Source organism: Tursiops truncatus, chromosome 10 (genome assembly GCF_011762595.2).
Source record: "Tursiops truncatus isolate mTurTru1 chromosome 10, mTurTru1.mat.Y, whole genome shotgun sequence".
NCBI classification, from domain to species: Eukaryota; Metazoa; Chordata; class Mammalia; order Artiodactyla; family Delphinidae; genus Tursiops; species Tursiops truncatus.
This window is the reverse complement of record NC_047043.1, coordinates 81,185,822-81,208,539: the sequence shown is the minus strand read 5'-3', so window position 1 is coordinate 81,208,539 and position 22,718 is coordinate 81,185,822. Positions and strand designations below refer to the sequence as shown.

Here is a 22,718-nt window from a genome sequence, read left to right as displayed (position 1 = left end):
GCATGAATGATGGTTCTAATAGAGTTGAAGGTTCTACTTTAGAGTTTTAGGACTTAAGGCATTTTTCTTCATCATCTCTTAATTTTTTATAGCTTAGAAATTGAGTATTCTGAGGCCAGGAGTGAAGTCCATTTAAAGCTTTCAGGGTTGGGTAGGAACAGTCATACACCATACACATTTGCATTCAAAAGTTGGTTGGACCAGGGGCAGAATGTATGAGAAGTCTTCACACATTTTTTTATTCTTCCATATAAATAACAGATCCTTCCAAACCTTGGTTTCCTACAGTCCAGTGGTGTTTATCACATTTTGTTTCACTGTCTTCTTTTTTACCGAAAGGAGGGAGAAAGCGACATTTCCAAAACTGAACTGGAATTGTCTTTCTTTTATCTGTACTGACCCTCCTCCTCCCCTATCCCACTGAACCTTAGGCCCTAGCCTCCACAGAAGACCAGGGGCCGTGTCATGTCCACCATCACATTCCCAAGACTTTGAGATAACAGAGGCTTAATATTATTTATTAAAGAAATGAATGAGCACACTTGGATCCAGGGGCAATTGTGATAGCATAGTTTATTCTTTAAGAAGATGGTTTACTCTTCTTTCCTGCAATCTCTAAATACCCCTCCCTCTCTCCTCCCCCACCATCTCTCTCTCTCTTTTAAAGGCATTTCTTGCAAAACGAATGGACTAGAGATCAAGATTGTGAAGTCTCTCAGAACATTTCAGACCTGGTGGAATTTTGAGGGAAGAAGCTGGAATATGTCAAAGCTGGTACGTTACCCTTCAGTAATATTAAAAAAACCATCAGGGTGATTAGAATGGGTGGAGATATGTAAAGTTAGAGTCGGCATTAGGAGGATGATCCCAGGGGCTGTGGACAAATGATTTTGGTGAATTGTGTTGGGCTAGTCACAGAGAACACCAAATCTGACAAGATGGCTCTTGTGGTTAGGTGTGTAATCTGAGGTCTGCAACTTACTCTTTTAGGAAATGAAACTTGACTCTACATTGTGCAGCAACTGTTGATTTCCTCGCTAGTGTGAAAGACATTGACATATTGGACTGAAGGAAATCCGAGGTTGCTTGATATTTCCCCAGGTATTAGATCAGATTATGTTCTGGTGTTTTAATCTGCTAATTTTCCTTCCCAAATGACTTTGGTTTTCTCCTCATTTTATTCCCCTCCTCTTCCTGTCCCCAAACAACCAATGTTCACCTTTTACATACAAATTATTACACCATTGTCAAACAATTTATTTCTTCTAAGGGGAAGTCTAGCTTTCTAAATGAAGTCATTGTTCCTGAATACACAGGGTATTAGATTGGTTCCTGAATGCATGGAATATAGCCTCCCCACCTTTCAAACTTATATTTTTGATATATCAGTTTAAAGAAAAGAGATAAACGAATAGGCATCTAAAACCATCAGAAAAAATGTCTCTAGTCAATATTTAGGTCGGTTAGTCTTGCTACAAACTCCCAACAAAGCAGTTTAATAAAACAACAGAAGCAATGATCAAGCAGGAACAGGGTTAAAATTTAGCCAAGAAACTTCACCCAGATGTACTAAGCTTCTCCCCAGAAGGTACCTGTTACCAGTTTTATTGTACCCCAGGCTGGGTTTTTGGAACATGTCTCAAGCATGACTACTTTCTCTCTGTAGGGTGGCATTAAGGAAGCTTCCTCTTTCCCTATGATTTATTCTTCTGAATCTCCTGAAATGGAAGACTTTGCTTAATTCTACTTATCTTTTCTCCTTCCTTCTAAGTTTTATTGTCACCCAGATGCAATTTCCCCAAGGTTTTCCTGAAGACTGTGGCCTGTTACCCTGGCTAGTCCACATTCTGGGGTGTCTGGTTGTTGAAATGAAACACTGAATTTCTACTCTCCACCCTCCTTAAAAAATGAGCATCACAAAAATTTAAATTTTAGACCACATTTTGAACCATCTTTTGTTTATCTACATTTCAAAGAATGATGAGAATTTTCGCTCAGGATGATTAATTTGGAAGTAACCCATATCATAGGGAGGTTTTAGAAAAAAAACTATATAGGGAAAAAGAATGAAGTCCCAGGAATCTTTCTTGCAAATTTCTTTACCCTGAAGCTACTTTAAAAAAATAACAGTGTGAAGGAAATTCCCAGTTGCCATTAGCAAGCTGGGTATGTTTCTTCAGGTTTTTGTTTTTGTCTTTTTCTGAGAGAAAGAACTCTTTGAATCAATCCTACACATAAGAACAAAAGAGGTGATTTTCTTTATTCTTCCTTTTACTTTAGTAAGAATTTGAATTTTTTACCCTAAAGATTACCTCTTAAAGAACAATGAAAACATATGATCCATAATTAAAATACATCTGTGAATTAAACTGTTTTAAAAGTTAAATTGCTAGAGTCAACATTTGAAGTGTGTAGGCATATTTATACTCTGATGGGGAAAAATACACAGGGCATACTAGAAAAATTCATATAAAACCTATTTGTGGAGCATGTGATCTAAGAACTGGTGTTGGCTATTTATACAGAATGGAGCTCCTGTAGGTATCACCTGGACTCAATTGGTGCCTTTTGTATTTAAAAGTGCTTATTTCATTGGGAATTTCTTGTAAGGAAGGGAGGAGAAAATGTAAGTCAGTGTACTGTTTGGGTTTTCTTAACCCAGATTTCTTAAAAAATTCAGCTTTTTCTAGTGTCTTCTTCTTCCGCCTCTAAAGACAGTCTTGAGAATTCTTAGTTGACTTACGTGCCACGCACATGGCTGTAGAGGATTCTCTTATTTCCTTTCCTGAAATGGATGCACACGTCAGAACAGGTACATCCTCTGTTTTTAACCTGGCTGTAAGGGTGATTTATTTCTCTTATACATTCAGCTGTGTGGACTGTGCTCAGCTCACCCAGGGGTGTAGTGAACACAGTGTGTACCAGCCTCTGTTATCATGACTGGACTCCACACCATACTTTGGTGATGCCGGAGAACGTCCAGGATGTATTACAACATGCCTGATGGTTTTAAAATAGACTCTACAAAGGCCAAATCAAAAAAAGTGACGTGGGTCACAAATAAGTAGCACTAACAATTTCTGTGTTTTGTTCCTTTATTTTCTATCTGCCAAAGAGTCTCCTCATTGGTATTCTTGGAATTTCACATATCTAAATCCTGAAGTGTTTTGATTTACATTATTGCTCTTCACGGGACTTTCAAGTCTGAAGGTACTATTAAAACAGGGCTCACCATCAATAAAGAGTGATTGGTTACCATTTGGAATAGGGAATGGAGACGTGGCAGAGGATATGTCAGCAATGTGTTTAAAACAATGGTGCCTGGATTCCAATCATACTGGCCAAAATTCAGAGTAGCTTAAAACTAACTTGTGAGGGTATCTTCAAATTATTTGGTAAAGTCATCTTCAGGTAAAATGTAACCAAAGGGAAACCTGAAATCCATACTCTACCAACTAATGAAGAAGATTTTTGGGCTAAGCATCAGGAACTGGGCTCATTTTCGAATACTCTCTTCTGTAGGTGTCTCATTGAAATGATACGATAATCCAGGCAGAGCTTCTTAGAGCATACAGTTTCATGTTAACAAGCTAGGGTGGTTCAGGCATCCCTCCTGGGTGCAAGCCAGGGAGGTATAGCCATTTACTGGCTAATGTGGTCAATACAGGCAACTAAATTTGACACACAATGTCTCCACTTATTTTATATATATAAAAATTTTTCTTATGGTGTTATGTTTCCTGCATCACAAAGATGCAAGAACCAATTTTATTTTGTGAAAAGACGATTCTGAGAAGAAGACCAAGGTAAGACTCATAATACAGGGGCTGGAATCAGAGATGCCCTTTTAAATTTGGGTCACCTTTTTGGAAGTCTGCAAGTTCAACATATTGGAATTTGTAGATGGTGAAGCTTGTTTTAAAAAATACCCAATACTTAAAACACATACACACATAACAGGGCTGATATTCATGTGGTACATGTACATATCACCATACTGGCTCTTAAAATATTGATATACTTTTGTACTAGTGAATAAATAGTTACTGTCTTAAGTACCCTGACCAAACGCCCTTCACACCCCCATCAGAACTTCCAGACTTTCCTACGGACCAGTATCTATAGGGTCAACGGCTGGCCTAGCTGTCCTCTCCAACCTGCTCCAGCATCATGACACCAATTCTGATGGGCTGGGTAGCCTCATACAGGTCGTTACATATTTTGAAGCCAACTCCTGATTTATCCGCACAAAGTAAGAAACAATTATTCACATCAGAGAATTCTTTCACCTCCCTAAGAGAGCATCAAACAATTCCTTTAAAGAACCTTTAGAAGATGGCTGCACTTAAATGCAGAACTGTTCAGGAAACCATCTGGATGAATTAGGCTAGACCCTTATTTTATTATCCATTCTGAGCACCACAGATATCAGATGCAGAATCCAAATAACTGCCTCACTGCTCCTCTTTCCTTTGGCTGTAGCAACCTAGCTTTATTTATGACTCAGTAAGAGAAACACTAAACTGCTCAGTATGGAAAAGTCAAGTTCAATCTCTAACTTCTCTCTGATGGATAGACACTGATCTGAATGGTTAAGAAGAGTTTCTGTTGGGGAAAAGGCTTCTTCGTCTCCTTTTCAAAGCTCTTCTGGGTGGTGTTTGTAAATACAACACAAAGGCAAACAGTACAGTTCGTAACACGCATGAGACATTTGAAAAAAAATGAACTTACTCTTGTGGTCTTGATTTTATTGCCTGTAGCACACATCCATCCGGAATTATCAGGGAGTGTCTTACACTCTTCTCCTTCTAGACAAGGTTCCATCTCACACCACCATTTCCCAATCACTATGGAGGCTGTGCAAAGACAGGAAACAAGTGTGTATGCAATTCATCCAAACAACCTGGGCGCAAGGCTGAGTTCTTCTACAGATGTTAATGCTCTTTGAAACACATTAGGTCCTTTTTAACTTTCATGATTGGCTAAGACTACTCTACTAAGAAGAATGAGATTTTAACTTAAACATCTTAAAATGCAAATATAATTATGCCATCTGGTTTCATCAAGCTACATTTTGTCCACAATCTCCTTGTATGATGAAAACATACAGAATGGGGACATTTACTTTTCGGAGGAAATTTTGTGTTAAGTTTGTAGATCAAAGACCTGGTGCTTTCTTTTCAGTGAAAGGGACAAAAGGGCTAACTGTTGTTCAGAATGACTAATTGAGCTCTTGTTTTCAGAAAGGCCCGTTTATTCACCCAGCTTTAGGGTTTATCTCCCACCCTACAGCCTTTGAGATATCAAAGGCTTACCAAAAAAGAAAAAATGAATTGACCAAAAGTATAAAAGAAAACCTGCAAAATTGAAACCAAGTCATAATAAATGAAACTATTTGTTTACAGTCAAAAGTATATTTGATACGAGCTGTGGTTTCCTTTCAATAGGTTTAAGGTGATATGAGTGGAACTTTGAAAACTTGACCCTCTGATAAAATAGCCCTATTTTTCAGGGTGATATTGAGGCTGCCCACATTAGGAAGCTGGCAATGAATTTAGCGGATGGATTTATAGCGCACTTCTTTGGATAATGAGATTTTAGAAAACTGGAGACTAGATTCGCTCAGTACAAATCAAGCAGCTCCACATCTTAACATCCTGAGTGAAAATTTTTTCTGCATGAGCGTTGGTCATTTCTGAAGCTGCTCAAGGCATTGTTTTTTGTTTTTTTTTTACAAATCCACCTGGGCATTTTCCTGCAAAATCCTTAAAATGTCTGTGAGTGTTTCTTCTGTGATACTTTCCAAGTGGCTGTCTTTACACTGGACTGAAACTCTAGGTCTTTATCTAAAAGAAAATTGGTTGCTTCCCAACCCCTCACATTTCCACCTTGTCTCCATCATGACGTTTAATTCTCACAACAACAAAGAACGCACATGACATTTCTTAATGTCACAGAAGATTAATCTTAAAATGAAATGGAGTCCACGCCACAGGGAAGCAGGAGCACATTAAAATCCTCTATCCGCCCAGCATTCACTAGAGGGATTAGATTGCTACCTTAGAAGCAGAATGGTTGAAACGTCCGGACATCTACCTGCATTTAGGTTTCCCCCTTCTAGACTTTTCTTATTTTAGACTTCCCCTCCTTTAGAATACAGTCTTCCTCAAACTTTCCTTTGAATAAAAATTACTCTGCAGGATTATATATGCAAAATCGTTTCTACTCTATTATACAGTCAATTTGAGGATTTTTTTTCAAGGGTAACTTTGCCTGGATGTGATGCACGCCTTATACTTGGACCAGACCAAATCGCCTAAGATGCAACTACACTGGATAGGGCAAGCAGAGGAAGGAAAATCTTGCACATAGTTCTACCGTTATGCAGGACAACGTGATAATTTTGGTAAAACACAGACTGATAACAGAAAACACGAATCCTTCACAGCGTCCAAAATGATTATGAACGTTCTGGATGATTTTCTTTTTAACAACAGGTCTCAGCATCAGGGTATGGACTAGAAGAAGAAGCTAGTCAGGAGTTAAGAGGCCTTATTTGTGTGAATTAATAGGTGACAATACTAAATAGAGAAGCATATATTTTGACAGCAAGAAAAACATATGTGGCCTTGAAGGGGAAAAAAAAAATAAACGGCAAAGCTTCCAGTAACGTCAGATACAAGTCAGTGTTTGGCAGTGTTTATTGAGAGCCTTCAAGCTGAGGCTCCCTGCCTGCTAGAGCTCAGTCACAAACAGGCCAATCACATTTGCCATGTGTGTCCCCTTAAAGCCCACCTAATATTTCAATACTGCTGCCCTGCATCTCGACCATCACGAATGGACACTCTCTGAGGGGAAACTGCCTTTCCCAGTGGTCTTTGATTTAGAATTTGTCCCTCTTTTTTCACAGGGGCACACAAATAATGAACAACTACTCGTAAGGTCAGACATGAGCACCTTTGCCTCTTTCTAAAGGACCCTGTTCCATCTTCTTTTCGCTGCTGTGCCCTCTCACAGCTGACTTACTTTGTTGCAAGCTAACAAAGCACTTTCTCCTCTTTCTCTCAAGCATTAATACCTCCTAAATGAGAATGTAGACAGTAGGAAAAAGAATACATCTCAAAACCCAAGTATGACTTTTAATTCAAGTTTATAGAGACCACTGGCTTGGAGGGGAAGAGAAAAAGCTTTCTAAGAATGAAAATGTCCCAGACTTGCCTACGGTCTCTAAAAACTGTTACAGTTGCCTTTCTAAATGGAGTTTGATGACTTGGTACTACTCTCTGGCTTATTAGACTCTAGTTCATTTTACCAGGGTTGCTTTTCTAAAGATGCTATTAGACCTATTTTGTTTCTGCTTTGTGCATTCCACAGTCATCTTAATATATATTACTTTAGGGCCTAGGTCAAACTATAGTCTCGCATCCTAGTTTTTTCATGAACTCGTATTTCCTGCAATATCTTTAAAAAAGTTCACAAAGAAAGGATCTAAAAATTGCCTCCTCTTCTCCCAATTCAGAAGCTACTGAAAACCTTCTGATTATTGGACAAGGAGTGATCAATTAGATTTAATAAAATGAGCTAATATTAATGATATTTAGTTGTTTTTAAATATTTTTTTTCTTAGAGATTATTATAATGATAAAACCATAAATAAAAATAATTCTAAAAGTCTGAATTATAGTGGTCAGTTCAATAATAAAACTGATAACTGACATTTCTGAATGCTTCTTACGTGTCTCTGTGTTAGGTACTTTTAAATGTATTATCTCAGTCTTCAAAGCAACCCTATGAAGTAGATATTATGATGAACCCATTTTTTTTTAGATAAAAAAACCAAAGCCCATAACGGTTAAGTAACTTTCCCAAGCTTACACAGGTAGGAAGTTCAGAAATTAACGCAAGAATCCAGGCCTGCTTAACCACAAAATCTATGTTTTCCATCACGATAGTGCTAACTCATTCTAGTTTTGTATTCAAAATTCATAGGTCTCCAAAAAAACATGTATTGCCTGCTGAGTGGATAAATGAATTCTCTCTGCTCTATTTTTAAAATTTTATTCTATTTAATTAATTTTATTATTTTTGGCTGCCTTGGGTCTTCGTTGCCGCGTGCAGGCTTTCTCTAGTTGTGCCGAGCCGGGGCTACTCTTCGTCGGTGCGCGTGCTTCTCATTGCGGTGGTTTCTCTTGTTGAGGACCACAGGCTCTAGGCCAGCGGGCTTCAGTAGTTGTGGCACGTGGGCTCTAGAGCACAGGCTCAGTAGTTGTGGCGCACGGGCTTAGTTGCTCCATGGCATGTGGGATCCTCATGGACCAGGGCTCGAACCCATGTCCCCTGCGTTGGCAGGCGGACTCCCAACCACTGTGCCACCAGGGAATCCCTGCTCTATTATTATTGGAAATAAATTTCATATCAACACAAACACTTGCATAAAACAAAAAAAATCAGTTTCTTGTAAAATTAACTTGAAAAGTAATTTGGGCAAGGGACAGCTCATTACACTTGTTTCTTCTTAGTCTCAGCTACACATTGCTTGATTTCATTAGTTGTAGCATTCTAATAGAAATTCTCACTAGTGAACACTTTCTGAATCCATGAGAAACTTATGAGGTAGATGCGTAACTGCTCTAAGAACTTTTATCACTTAGAAGAACTGAATTAATTAAATATCAGCAAAACCTAATTCTGTCTTACCTGTGGTGATTATGAAAAAGGGTCTTAAAAGTCCCTTTTAACACTGGCATTCTGGGATTCTCTCTATGAATGTGCCGTGTTCTGAAAAATATCTGATCTTCAACTTTTTCAAGAATGTTCATCTTTCCTTGAGATATTCTTAAAATCACTAAGTCCACTTTAATCATGAGTCCTTTTTTTTTTTAACATCTTTATTGGAGTATAATTGCTTCACAATGGTGTGTTAGTTTCTGTTTTATAACAAAGTGAATCAGTTATACATATACATATGTTCCCATATCTCTTCCCTCTTGCGTATCCCTCCCTCCCACCCTCCCTATCCCACCCTGCTAGGTGGTGACAAAGCACCGAGCTGATCTCCCTGTGCTATGCGGCTGCTTCCCACTAGCTATCTATTTTACGTTTGGTAGTGTATATATATCCATGCCACTCTCTCACTTTGTCCCAGCTTACCCTTCCCCCTCCCCATATCCTCAAGTCCATTCTCTAGTAGGTCTGTGTCTTTATTCCCGTCTTACCCCTAGGTTCTTCATGAACTTTTTTTTTTTTCTCCTTAGATTCCATATATATGTGTTAGCAAACGGTATTTGTTTTTCTCTTTCTGACTTACTTCATTCTGTATGACAGACTCTAGGTCCATCCATCTCACTACAAATAACTCAATTTTGTTTCTTTTTATGGCTGAGTAATATTCCATTGTATATATGTGCCACTTCTTCTTTATCCATTCACCTGTTGATGGACACTTACATTGCTTCCATGTCCTGGCTATTGTAAATAGAGCTGCAATGAACACTGCGGTACATGGCTCTTTTTGAATTATGGTTTTCTCAGGGTATATGCCCAGTAGTGGGATTTCTGGGTCGTATGGTAGTTCTAATTTTAGTTTTTTAAGGAACCTCCATACTGTTCTCCATAGTGGCTGATAAAAACCCTGCAGAAAGTAGGCGTAGAGGGAACTTTACTCAACATAATAAAGGCCATATATGACAAACCCACAGCCAACATCATCCTCAATGGTAAAAAACTGAAACCATTTCCACTAAGATCAGGAATAAGACAAGGTTGCTCACTCTTACCACTATTATTCAACATAGTTTTGGAAGTTTTAGCCACAGCAATCAGAGAAGAAAAAGAAATAAAAGGAATCCAAATCGGAAAAGAAGAAGTAATGCTGTCACTGTTTGCAGATGACATGATACTATACATAGAGAATCCTAAAGATGCTACCAGAAAACTACTAGAGCTTATCAATGAATTTGGTAAAGTAGCAGGATACAAAATTAATGCACAGAAATCTCTGGCATTTCTATACACTAATGATGAAAAATCTGAAAGTGAAATTAAGAAAACACTCCCATTTACCATTGCAACAAAAAGAATAAAATATCTAGGAAAAAACCTCCCTAATGAAACAAAAGACTTGTATGCAGAAAATTATAAGACACTGATGAAAGAAATTAAAGATGATACAAATAGATGGAGAGATATACCATGTTCTTGGATTGGAAGAATCAACATTGTGAAAATGACTCTACTACCCAAAGCAATCTATAGATTTAATGCAATCCCTGTCAAACTACCACTGGCATTTTTTACAGAACTAGAACAAAAAATTTCACAATTTGTATGGAAACACAAAAGACCTCGAATAGCCAAAGCAATCTTGAGAACGAAAAATGGAGCTGCAGGAATCAGGCTTCCTGACTTCAGACTATACCACAAAACTACAGTAATCAAGACAGTATGGTACTGGCACAAAAACAGAAATATAGATCAATGGAACAGGATAGAAAGCCCAGACATAAACCCATGAACATATGGTCCCCTTATCTTTGATAAAGGAGGCAAGAATATACAGTGGAGAAAAGACAGCCTCTTCAATAAGTGGTGCTGGGAAAACTGGACAGCTACATGTAAAAGTATGAAATTAGAACACTCCCTAACACCATACACAAAAATAAACTCAAAATGGTTTAAAGACCTAAATGTAAGGCCAGACACTATCAAATTCTTAGAGGAAAACATGGGCAGAACACTCTATGACATAAATCACAGCAAGATCCTTTTTGACCCACCTCCTAGAGAAATGGAAATAAAAATAAAAATAAACACATGGGACCTAATGAAATTTCAAAGCTTTTGCACAGCAAAGGAAACCATAAACAAGACCAAAAGACAACCCTAAGAATGGGAGAAAATATTTGCAAATGAAGCAACTGACAAAGGATTAATCTCCAAAATTTACAAGCAGCTCATGCAGCTCAATATCAAAAAAACAAACAATCCAATCCCAAAATGGCAAGAAGACCTAAATAGACATTTCTCCAAAGAAGAGATACAGATTGGCAACAAACACATGAAAGAATGCTCAACATCATTAATCATTAGAGAAATGCAAATCAAAACTACAATGAGATATCATCTCACACTGATCAGAATGGCCATCATTAAAAAATCTAGCAACAGTAAATGCTGGAGAGGGTGTGGAGAAAAGGCAACGCTCTTGCACTGTTGGTGGGAATGTAAATTAATCATGAGTCTTGATTTCACCCTTATAGCAGGTCATATTGCTGTCAAGCAGAAGACAGACTGTAGAAGGAGAGTCAATCCATCTTTCAGTGATACATCATAAATGGAGCAGAAATCTTGTTTGTTTTTTTTTTCTCCCCCCTTTGGTTGTTGCCATTCACTTTGAGCAATTTTCCCACAGAAATAGAAAAAGATAGAATAAGCAATGGCTTAATAAACATAGAAATAAACATCATATTATCTAAGAACTGTGGTCCCCTTTTTATCATTTCAGCAGATAACACTTGAGTTGCAGTTCAGCAAATGTTTATTGGGTACTTTGCACAGTCAAAGCACTACCTGATTTGCTGAGAGTGATAAAATAATGAACATGACATAGTCCCTGCCCTCAGAGCCTACAACTTAGTTCAGGGTTTCTCAATATAGGCACTATTGGCATTTTGGCATGAATTACGGTAAAGAGATAAAATGAACAAAAAGTGCTCCTCCAATAGTAAATACATTAATATACTAGAAGAGCAAATTCACAGTGGGGAGTAGGAAAAGAGGAACTCTTAATAAGATTGTAGAAGTTTCTGAAAGCAAGATGCTTGGGCTTAAAATTTTTTTTCATTAAATTTTTTTTTAAGGCAAGTTAGGTCATTGAAGATTCTACATTCTGTGAGCAAAGGGAGGACATGTTATAGGGATAGTTGGGGAAGATGAATTTGGCAGTGGTGTGCAAGATGCAAGAAGGAAGAAGCAAGCACCTGAAATGCCAGATAAGCCCTACTGCATTCAAACAGAGAACTGATAGGTCTTGATTTTTGGATGCCTGCTCTAGAATTGTGAAGCAGGGCAGAGCTGAACGTGATGTTAGGAACAACTGAGGAAACACTGTTGCCAGTATCTCAACCATATTAACTGTAACCCGAACCACACTGGACTCTAATTATTAGCTTATTAGCTCAGGTGCCTGCCTACTCACTAGGTGGTGAACTTCTTGAGGGCACAGATCACATTGCATTCATCTTTGAATGGCATAGAGTAGCTCGAGACAGGTTTGCCAATTTTAAATGAATGAATGCAAAATGAAAGAAAAAGAGAAAGAAAACAAAGTAGTGCCTATATCAAAGGATTGTGAGGGTCCCATGAGAAAATCCATCCCAAGCACTTAGCAGAGTGTCTGGCATTCAGCAAATGTTTAATAAATATTAGCTATTACTATCATCATCAGCATCATCATTTTTATTACTCAAAAGGATGAAATCGTTCCCAAAGAGAAAAGGCAATTCTTCACAAAGTTAGCGAGTACACCATTGTTTTTCGATATTATGCCAAACTCTCAGCTTGCTTCTATGACTTATGAGAGTTTGAGCATAAATTGAATGACTGAACATATGACTGCATTCATGTTCCCAGAAGTAGGTTATAAGTACATCAATCAAGACAAATTTCCAGGCTCATTTTTGTGCAACCTGTCATGCAGTTTAAAGCAGTGGCTGGAACTCCATTAAAGGAATGGGACCGCGCTCCAGCTTCCCTTTTGGCACAGGCTGTTGGAACAGCTGTTCCGATTCTCTTCTTCACAAGACCTGCAGCGACTCCCTGTGTGTGACTGTCTTTATCAAAGCAAACAGAAAATTAAAGGCATTGAATAACATTGCCTATAGACATTCCAAACTCCCTCTTTCCTGTGAGCTCACATTTAAGGACTGGATCCAGTTTGGAGGGATTAGGGAATGGTTAAGTCTCTAAGCTCTTGGGTATGTAATAGAGGGACCCAGGTTTGAACCTGAACTCCATCACTTACTGGTAGAATGGCTTCAGAAAGTTCTTTGGTTCAAGTCTCAGGTTCCTGAGTTATAAATGGAGTTAATAAAAATCACAACTGGTTATTGTGAATTTTAGATGAAATAAGATACTTAGCAGAATACCTAATAAACGTTATACTCAACACATGGAAATTATTACTGTTATTTATCCATATGTCCACTATCCATCTCTGTATGCATTCATGCAATTACCTTTATAGAGAGTGAGTGCCTTTTTTTTTCTTAAATGGAGGTTTATCCTAGTTCTGGGATGCACATATTTGCTTTTTACTGATTAGACTGTACTTCTTGGTAGGATCTATAATATATTTTGGAGACATACATAGAATTAATAGCTGATGATAGGATTCATTAGCACTGCTTCTCTTCTACAAATTCTATTCTAGTGCTTTTCAAACTGAGGCAATTTATCTTGGTGAGGCTGGAAGTGAGGATGTGGATTGTGAAACGGGCAGTACTTAAAGACAGAAGATAAGAGTGGTACAATTTCCTTGAGTGACAGTTTTCCTTGAAGGTATTTGAAGACAAAAGTTATATTTTATTCATTCAAAAGCTATTCATTAACTACTGTGCTGGACATAAAAGAGACACAGTTCCTACCCTAAAGTGGCATACAATCTCTTGTGGGAAACACTATATGTAATGATGGGATAATGAGGGGGTAATTTAACCACCAAGTAATCAACCAAAGTGTTTTCATATTAAAGCAAATAAGAATATTTACTATGAGGTAAAAGGCTAACTTCACATGAATTTTAAGATAAAACACAAAACAAAGAAATCTTTTACTTTTCATGGGCAGTCTTATCAGAATGCAGGGATACACTTCCTACTGCTTTGAAAAAAAGCTGTCTGCTTGGTGAGAAAGAATGTTCAGATTTTTTGCCAACTTAAGGGAACACTCCTAATCCCTGCCAACAATAACATTCCTCTTCGTGGTCTGGACACCAGGGCTGGCATTTCTGGATTATTTTGCACTTTCAATACATGACAACTCTATTCATGCATCCACTTATACTTCAAACACTGGATGTTGGTCTTGCTTTCCCTAAATTGATGGTTTTATTTTAGCATTAAATTCAGCTATATTTTTTTGTGTTTGTGTAGGTACGTAATTTAAAATATACAGTTAAGAAGGAACACAAAGAATCATGGTTATTAGACAGATTTCCTACTGTACATCCCTTGTATTCTCAAATTTAACATTCTGTGTTAAAGACGAATCCTGAAGTTTACAGTAGACAGTAAGTGTAATTTTGTTAGGACAAAAACATTTTGATGTTCTTATTTTTGCCTACCATAGAAAACTTTACATTTTTCCTCCCCAATTTAAAAAGTAATATATATTCTTTTCTAAAATTCAAAGCGTATGGATAATTAGAAAAAGGAAAATAAACACAATTGCATTAGGCAGAGGTAAATTGCTACATTTGGGTATGTTTTTCCTAGACTTTCTCTATGATTATTCCTTACATAGTATCCAGAGTGATCTTTTAAAATGCAAATGATTTCCTATCATTCATCTCTTAAAACTCTCCAATGTTTCCATCACTTAGAATAAACTCTTTACAATTGGCCTACAGACACCCACATTACTTGGTCCCGCCTATTTCTTCAACCATGTCTTCCACCATCCCCACTTCCACCCCCCTCCCCTCATTTTGTTCCAATCTCTCTGGCCCTCTAGCTCTTCTGCAAACCTGGAAATCTCTTTTATGATTTGGCTAACCCTGTGTCTGGGCTGTGTTCGCCCAGAATTGACATTAACCAGGCCTCAATTCAATTGTTTGTTCTCTGAGTGGTCTTATCTAAACTAATTCACACCCGCTTACCCTGCCACTTTCCCATCACGTTCGGCTTTGATTTTCTTTTCTTTTTTTTTTTTGTTCATGTTAGATGTCGCCATTTCTTTCCTTTTTTTTTTTTTTTACATCTTTATTGGAGTATAATTGCTTTACAATGGTGTGTTAGTTTCTGCTTTATAACAAGGTGAATCAGTTATACATATACATATGTTCCCATATCTCTTCCCTCTTGCGTCTCCCTCCCTCCCACCTCCCTATCCCACCCCTCCAGGCGTTCACAAAGCACCGAGCTGATCTCCCTGTGCTCAGCACATACTATTACCAAATTCACAGAACATATTTTGTTGGCCTGGATATTTGCCTTTTCCTCCCACTTGATGGTAAGCTCCATGAAAGTTTGGACTTTGTATTTCCAAACGGCTAGAACAGTGCCGCATATAGTAGATGATCACTATATATATTTAAAATGGTTGTATAAATGTATATACATAAAAAATGTAAATTTTTTTGAAAAAAGTAAGATCACACCACATAGTTTTCTACCCTTCTTTAAAACCTAAACACTGAATCATAAACATTTTTCCATGTCTATTAATAAATGAAATGCATCATTATTTTAATGCCTGCATAATATTCCATAGGAAGGCTGCATCTTAATTAATTTAACTAATCCCCTACTGTTGGAAATTTAGGTTGTCTTTCTTTGGGGTTGGTTGGCTGATTGCTATTACAAAGGATGCTTATATGAACAACCTTGCACACATATCTTTGCAAATGTATTTATTTCCCCAGAATGAATTCCAAGGAGTGGAATTTCTGAGTCAAAGGGTAAAAAATGTTTGGTACTTCTGATATATATCATCAATATGTCCTCCAGAAAATTTGTACAAACTGGTATTTCCCATCCAATGTACCCATTTCTCTGTACAGCGTCACCAACATTGTTAGCATTCTTAATGAGTTCAGTGAAATATGGATTTTGTTTGTTTTTTGGCGGGTACAGAAACATGTGGCTTAACTGGAGAACCCTAACTGTCAGCTTTCATGTTCCAACTTGACTTTCAAAAGAGTGACCTACTATAGCAATAGGGCCTCAATTTCTTTGTGAATAATTCCTCCTCAAAGAATCCAACTGAGAGGGTTGTCACAGAATAAAGAGAGCATAGGGAGGTCAGGCATAGGGAAGGCTCTAAGCCAAAAGCAAAACCAAAAACACTACATTGGAGTCCTTAGGGAGCACCGGTATTTCCTGGAGGTCCCCAGTGGATGGAATGTGCCTACTGCACACGGATCTTGGGTTCAGCCAACTCAGTGTGGAGAATCTTGCTGTTTCAGAATAGAATGTGCATTTATGTCTGTCCTTCTGGAATTCTGTGTCCCTCTGCGTATACTTCTATTTGATCCAGTTACATTCATGGCAACAAAATGGGGAAGGGGTTAACCTAGATGTGGGTGTAGAGAAGAACTCCAAAATGGTTCTACATTTTAAATCAAAAGGAATATCAGATTTTAAAATGATATTTACAAGCAACTTTCAAGCCACTTGTACATCTATGTACCTTTTGGGTGCTAGCTCTCTGTGTTCTTACCATGTGATAAATGGCTCCTGGGAGGAATATATTTGTATACCAGCATTTTCTCAGTTTGAAAAAGTACTTTATTAGGTTATTATTAGGTTCTATAATATAGGTTTTTTTCTAGAATGGCTACAGATTTACCAGAATCAAATAATGTTGGTTAAGTACCCTTTTTTCTTTTCACAGGTAAGGTAATCACTTTTATAGTTATTGATACATTAAAATGTCACTTTGGTTGATTCCATTTTGCAAGAAATCCCCAATATTAAATTATTCCCAGAAAATTCTTGGCATCAAGTTCCTTTGCAAAAGCAGTGCTCGCAATCTTGGCAGTAATGGGAAAGTTGTACACTGATTGGAAGGTCTTTCATTTTAATTTCGTTCCCACTAGAGAAGACTGATATAAATAAAATTTAAATAGAAAACACATTTCAGATGCCAGCGCTGAAAAAGACTTTGTCAGCCTAATGAAAAGTTATTAATTTTCTCGATTTTATTCCATAAATTGTGAGTCATTTTCTAAATGGATTAGACTAAAGGAAAGTTCAAACTCCCAGTGAGATGCTCTTGGTGCTGATGGAGACTTCAGACAAGGGAGATAGAACAGGGCACACAAAACCTCTCAGGCCTCTTCAGATCTATACAAATTGATGGCAAGTGAGGAGAGAAGTATCTCTAACCCTGAACTCACCTATTGCCTTAGAAGCCAAATCCTGGGGAATTGAATGGGAAACATTGTTTCTCTTATTTTTTTAGGATGACATGCATGGCTGATTGAATTATAACTGAGAACATGGAAATTTTGGGAGGAGTGAGGCCTAGAGGAAGAGGCTGTGTCACTCAGTGCTTTATATGCCTGTCTCATAGATCCTTGATAGAATAAGACAAAAACACGCTACGATGCTATGATGTTCACACAGTCTCTGAGGAAGACTTTGATGCCTTCTGATTTATTATAGTTAATTTAACTTCAGAAAACATAACCCAACTTTCATGTGAGGATGAAAGGTGTAAACCTTGATCACAGAGCACTCTTGAATCTAGTTTTATTTGTGTGTACATGTTTGAAAGGGCAAGATAATTTGATAATTGGTTATTTTTGTAATTTGGCAAGAACCGCCCAATATCTTTTTGGCACATGCCTTCACTCACCAATCCCTTGAGAAATGGAAAATAACAATCGGTGCTTTATCTTCTCTTACACAATGCCATACAACTAGCATGGTTCTTCTGGTGGAATTGTTGGGATGGTTTGGAAAAGCTCAGCTTTATTTATCAGAAAATATCTAGGGCTTCCCTGGTGGCGCAGTGGTTGAGAGTCCGCCTGCTGATGCAGGGGACACGGTTCGTGCCCCGGTCCGGGAAGATCCCACATGCCACAGAGCGGCTGGGCCCGTGAGCCATGGCCGCTGAGCCTGCGCATCCAGAGCCTGTGCTCCGCAACGGGAGAGGCCACAACAGTGAGAAGCCTGTGTAACGGAAAAAAAAAAAAAAAAAAAAAAAAGAAAATATCTAGAGACTATATGCTCTATGCTTAGCATCACTTAACATAGGCAGTCTGAGTGACGTAAAAGCACGTCAAAGCTTTCACGTGAGTTTTAAAGTAGATGAGCAAATGAGAGATGACATAAGGTCCTTACTTGTTAGACACTTCATTTCTAAAATATCAAACAACTTTATTATTTTTATTTATTTTATTTATTTTATTATTTTTTATTATTTTTATTATTTTATTATCTTCATTACTGTGCGCAGGCTTTTCTCTAGTTGCAGTGAGCGGGGGCTACTCTTCGTTGTGGTGCACAGGCTTCTCATTGCGGTGGCTTCTCTTTTTGTGGCTCTAGGCGCGCGGGCTTCAGTAGTTGTGGCATGTAGGCTCAGTAGTTGTGGCGCATGGGCTTAGTTGCTCCACGGCATGTGGGATCTTCCCAGACCAGGGCTCGAACCCGTGTCCCCTGCATTGGCAGGCAGATTCTTAACCACTGCGTCACCAGGGAAGTCCCCAAAACAACTTTATTTAAACAACCAGAATGAACTTTTAGAAACTGCCAACATGGGAAAATTCACAATATTGGCACTTTGCAACTTATCATGTTCATGTCAATGATGGTACTAGGAAAGCGAGAAAATCAAAGAAAGCCAGGAATATAAACGTGGCAATGTTTGTGATGAATCCAGCTGCAAAAAGTTCCGAATGATAGCTCTACTGCCTCTAGCCACATCTCCCCTACTCCTCTCGCTAAATTGAAGAACTCGAAGTTTAGCTAAATTGGAAGCGGGATGTAATGCATTCCCAAAGTTCAACAGCAAAACCTAGAAACTAGAACAGTAAGTCCCAGTCTGAGAGCTAAGGATCTCTGAAGGAGGAGGGGAAGACTGTGGTTTCCAGGGTGGTCTGAAAAGCTTTCCTGACTAGCAGTAGTGATTTAGTAATTCTGATTCATTTTTATTTTTTGTATTTACCTTCTCTTTATGTCAGGTGATACTATTCATTTTCTGATTGTAGAAACGGCTGCACATTCTTCTTCTCCCTCTGTGTCCACCCCTTTGAAATGTGACTTTACCTCTCCTCCCATCAGGAAGTGGAGTCTATTTCCCCAGTCCTGCTATCTGGATTTGGCCATGTGCTTCATTTGGCTAATAAGAAGTTAGCAAACACGACACAAGAAGAAGCTTGAAAGTACTTGAAAGTGCTTGGGGCTCGCTGCGCTTTGGAACGCTGAGCTGACCATGATGAAACGTCATGTAGAGCAGAGAGTAGTTTTATCCAATCTGATGCCCTCCTGGACTAATTAGCCTGTCAACCATCAGACATGTAGCTGAGCCCATCCTATACTCCAGCTCTACAAAGTTCACTGCTAGCCTGTTCCTTAATCCCACCACTTCCTGTCTTGAATATTTATACAACAGCTGCAACTTCAGTGGCTATCATGAAGGAAAGTTCAGGAAAACTGCTGCAGTGCTGGCACTTACGTCATTAAATCGATGTCAACAACCCAAACCTCTGGACTTCTTGTTATCCAAGAAAAATCAATTCCTATTACTCAAGCTATTACAGTTGGGCATTCTATTACTTACCACGTAACACAACCCTAAGTAAAACTGGAGGTATTCGATAAATATTTGTGGACTAACTGAATGAATGAATCCATATATTTGTACCAAGGCCATATCACTGCCATTTCTATCCACTTAGTACTAAATATCCACAATGGTCAAAGGCTGATTTTTTTTGGCATTCGAATTCAGAAATTCAATTGACCTATAGACAATCCTGAGAGCGGCTTTCTGTCCTCATTATGTGTCTTTCCAATTTGCGTGCACAATCAGACCTTCCTTCACAACTCAACAGATGCAGAAGATACAGAACTGGCATAGCTGTATGTAAATTAGGCATTTTCCCAGAGACTTTCAGTGTCAGTGGTAATGTTGAATTTTCTTAATTACAATCCAGATATGCTCGCAATGGAGTAATACTAACTGTTATGGTCTAGAGAAGCTAAATTCAATTTTACTAAACTATTATGATTCATTTGGATGTACTATTTGGGCAGCAGGAGGAGCACATATAGAAATTGCTCTCGTGGTGAAGTATTTTCTGAGGCTTGCTGGAGCAAAGAAAGAAATTGGGAGAAGACTGAAAATCAGCCATCAGAAGAGAAAGAGAAAGAGAGCAACTAAAGCAAAGGCTTCTAACATTTATTTATAATTGATTTAAAATCATTTCTGTTCTACCCACAGTAGGCTGAAATGTATCTCTACCTGAGTCCAAGCCACGGGGACAGAGTCGGAAAATTTTTTGAATTGATGTGATTTGGGGAGAAGGCAGGTCTGAAGAAATTCTTTTTTCTTATGTTCTGAGTTTTTAAGTTGGCTCTAGCTCAAGTACCAAGCTCAAAAACCATTTTCATTCCAATTTCTGAGATGACAACTTTTCTCAAAGAAAAAACAATCACTGGCACAACATGGCTTAACATGAAATTTTGAGTAAAGGTGTACTGCCTTTGTGTTATAGCATTTTGTTGGGTCATAAGAGCCCCTTTCTATAAGAAGGATTATATCAAAATTACCTCCTTTCAATTATGAATCTTATTATGCAGTCTTTCTTGACTAATGTCCCCCCTCAATTCAGACAGGTAAAGCACAAACAGTATGTAAATCCACAAAACACATGCATCCCAAGATCATTTCTGAAATGCATCAGGCTATGTAGTGCAGTTGATACAAAACTATGAGGCAATCATCAGGAATCTTCTAATTGGCCCTGTTCTATTGTGTAGTATAGAACAAGAAGCTCAACATCTTGAAACATATAGACACATGTATCAGCTCATTATTTGGGAGCTGAGAAGAATTAATGACATTTTAGAGAGAAGGAAATTGAACCAAAGGGAGGTTACATAACTTGCCCGTGCTCACACAGCTAGTAAGAGGCAGAACTGTGAATCGGCCAAAGCAACTTTCTCCAGAGCTGGTTAAAGGTTTGGGAAAGTGATGTATAAGATAAATGTGGAAGGATGAAGAGTAATTTGCAAAGTAATCGAAGTAGAGATGGGTAATTTCAGTGGCGATAAAGCTGCGCACATCCCAGAAGTGTGAGCTAGAATGCTGTACTCTGGGAACTATTGGTGATTCAGGATGTCTGGAGCAAAAAATGCATGTGTGTTTGTGAGGGAGCGAGGGAAGGTGAGGCTGGGTGCGTTTTAGGTACTGAGGAATTTGATCAAGGTCTTCTTAAGTAAGTCGGCTTTACAAAAATGCTAACACTGTGGCAAATCAAAGATGCCACGAGGATAATGGAAAGGATCACTTTTGATCCGGAGCAAGCTCTCTCTCATCTTAGGTGATACTGTTTCTCTGTCAGATGAATTTCTTCTCCTGGGCCATGATTCCTCATTGGGAAAGGGCAGTTTAGTAGACGGCACTGGGGATGAATTAATTCATTTGGCAGAAGCAAGCAGTCTGTCCTCACCAAATATTTCCTTCAGTTCAGATCTCCATCAGGGGTAGCCTGGAGAATGTCTGCTCAGCATCAGTATCACTCCTCTGATTGGAGGTCACGTGACTGCAGGCTTCCACATCTTTCCCTGCACCAAGGCTGTAAAACCAACTAGGGACCCTCGGTTTATAGACAAGGAACCAGGGCAAAAGAAACTGCAGGAGGCCATGACCCACGTAAAGAACTCTACTTGAGTTTTAAGCCATAGGGTACCACTTTTAGGGATTCCCTCTTTTACTGAAATGAATTTACATAAAAAGGGAACTTTGTTTCCTTGCTCTAAGTGGTAAACTGGTATCATTTGTTCTAAGGGCAAATATACAAGTATACCACCCCCCTACGCATACCCCAGTTTACTGCATCTAGTTGGATACTGCTGTCCTCCTAAACTGATGTCTTCAGTCTATTTTTAAGAAATTGGCAATTAGTAAATTTTAGAGAGGTGTTAGAGACACAACAGTACCAAACTCTTCTCATTCAAGATATCATAGACAGATAAAAACTGAAAAAGAAGTACTAATTACTCTGTATTCATTGTTACTTAGTGCCATGTCTGTTAATACCTAAAATGACCTCATTTATCACCAGTGGTATGATCCCTGCACACTGAACACAATGAAACAATCTCTCTCTGCCTCTCAGTCTCTCCATCTCTTTTATTGATTCTTCTAGTAGCAGGAGTGAGAAAGAGCTAATGCTGTCCTTAGATGCCTTACAATATCCTGATTGCCTTCAATCCAAGACCACTTTTATTTAGATCACATTCAAGAACTAGACACATTAATGAGAGAGATGAATAAACGAAACTGTAAACTGTGAAAGAGCTGCAACATTAGTAGCTTAAGTTTTTCAGCTGGCATTCACATTAAAAAATGTATCAACCGAGCCTAACATTTCTTGAAGGACAGCTCCATTTCAGTCCTGTCTCCATGATGAAAAGCGCCAGACTGGGAAGTCATCGGTCTGGTATTTTAAGACACATTTAATGGCTGAATTTGGAAGACAGCTTCCAGTACCTGAATGTCCAGGAAAAATATTAATCAATCAAATTTTATTAGTGATGACCAGTAACAGAAAAAAGCTAAATTCAGCCCTAAAATTTCATTATTACAGTGGGTTGAGTGACCTCCAATATTCCTTAAAAGACTGACGGTCTTGGATTCTGAGAGAAATGAATTTTGAAGATGAAATAGGAAATAGTATGTCACTGCAAAGATGCATAGAGGCACTCTCTCCCGTGCACAGAGACCAACCTGTATCTGCTTTTATTGATCAAACTGAACAATGTGAATTG

General features: G+C 38.3%; 1 protein-coding gene across 4 annotated transcripts in view; it reads right to left on the bottom strand.

The window, feature by feature from the left end:
- Positions 1-22,718, bottom strand: part of TAFA1 (TAFA chemokine like family member 1) — a 769,514-nt gene that overhangs the window by 4,058 nt on the left and 742,738 nt on the right. For all 4 annotated transcript variants that reach the window (XM_073787537.1, XM_073787538.1, XM_073787540.1 and 1 more), the window contains one exon: positions 4,732-4,856. In XM_073787537.1, coding sequence (XP_073643638.1) covers positions 4,732-4,856 — 125 coding nt within the window. The remainder of the gene's footprint in view (positions 1-4,731; positions 4,857-22,718) is intronic.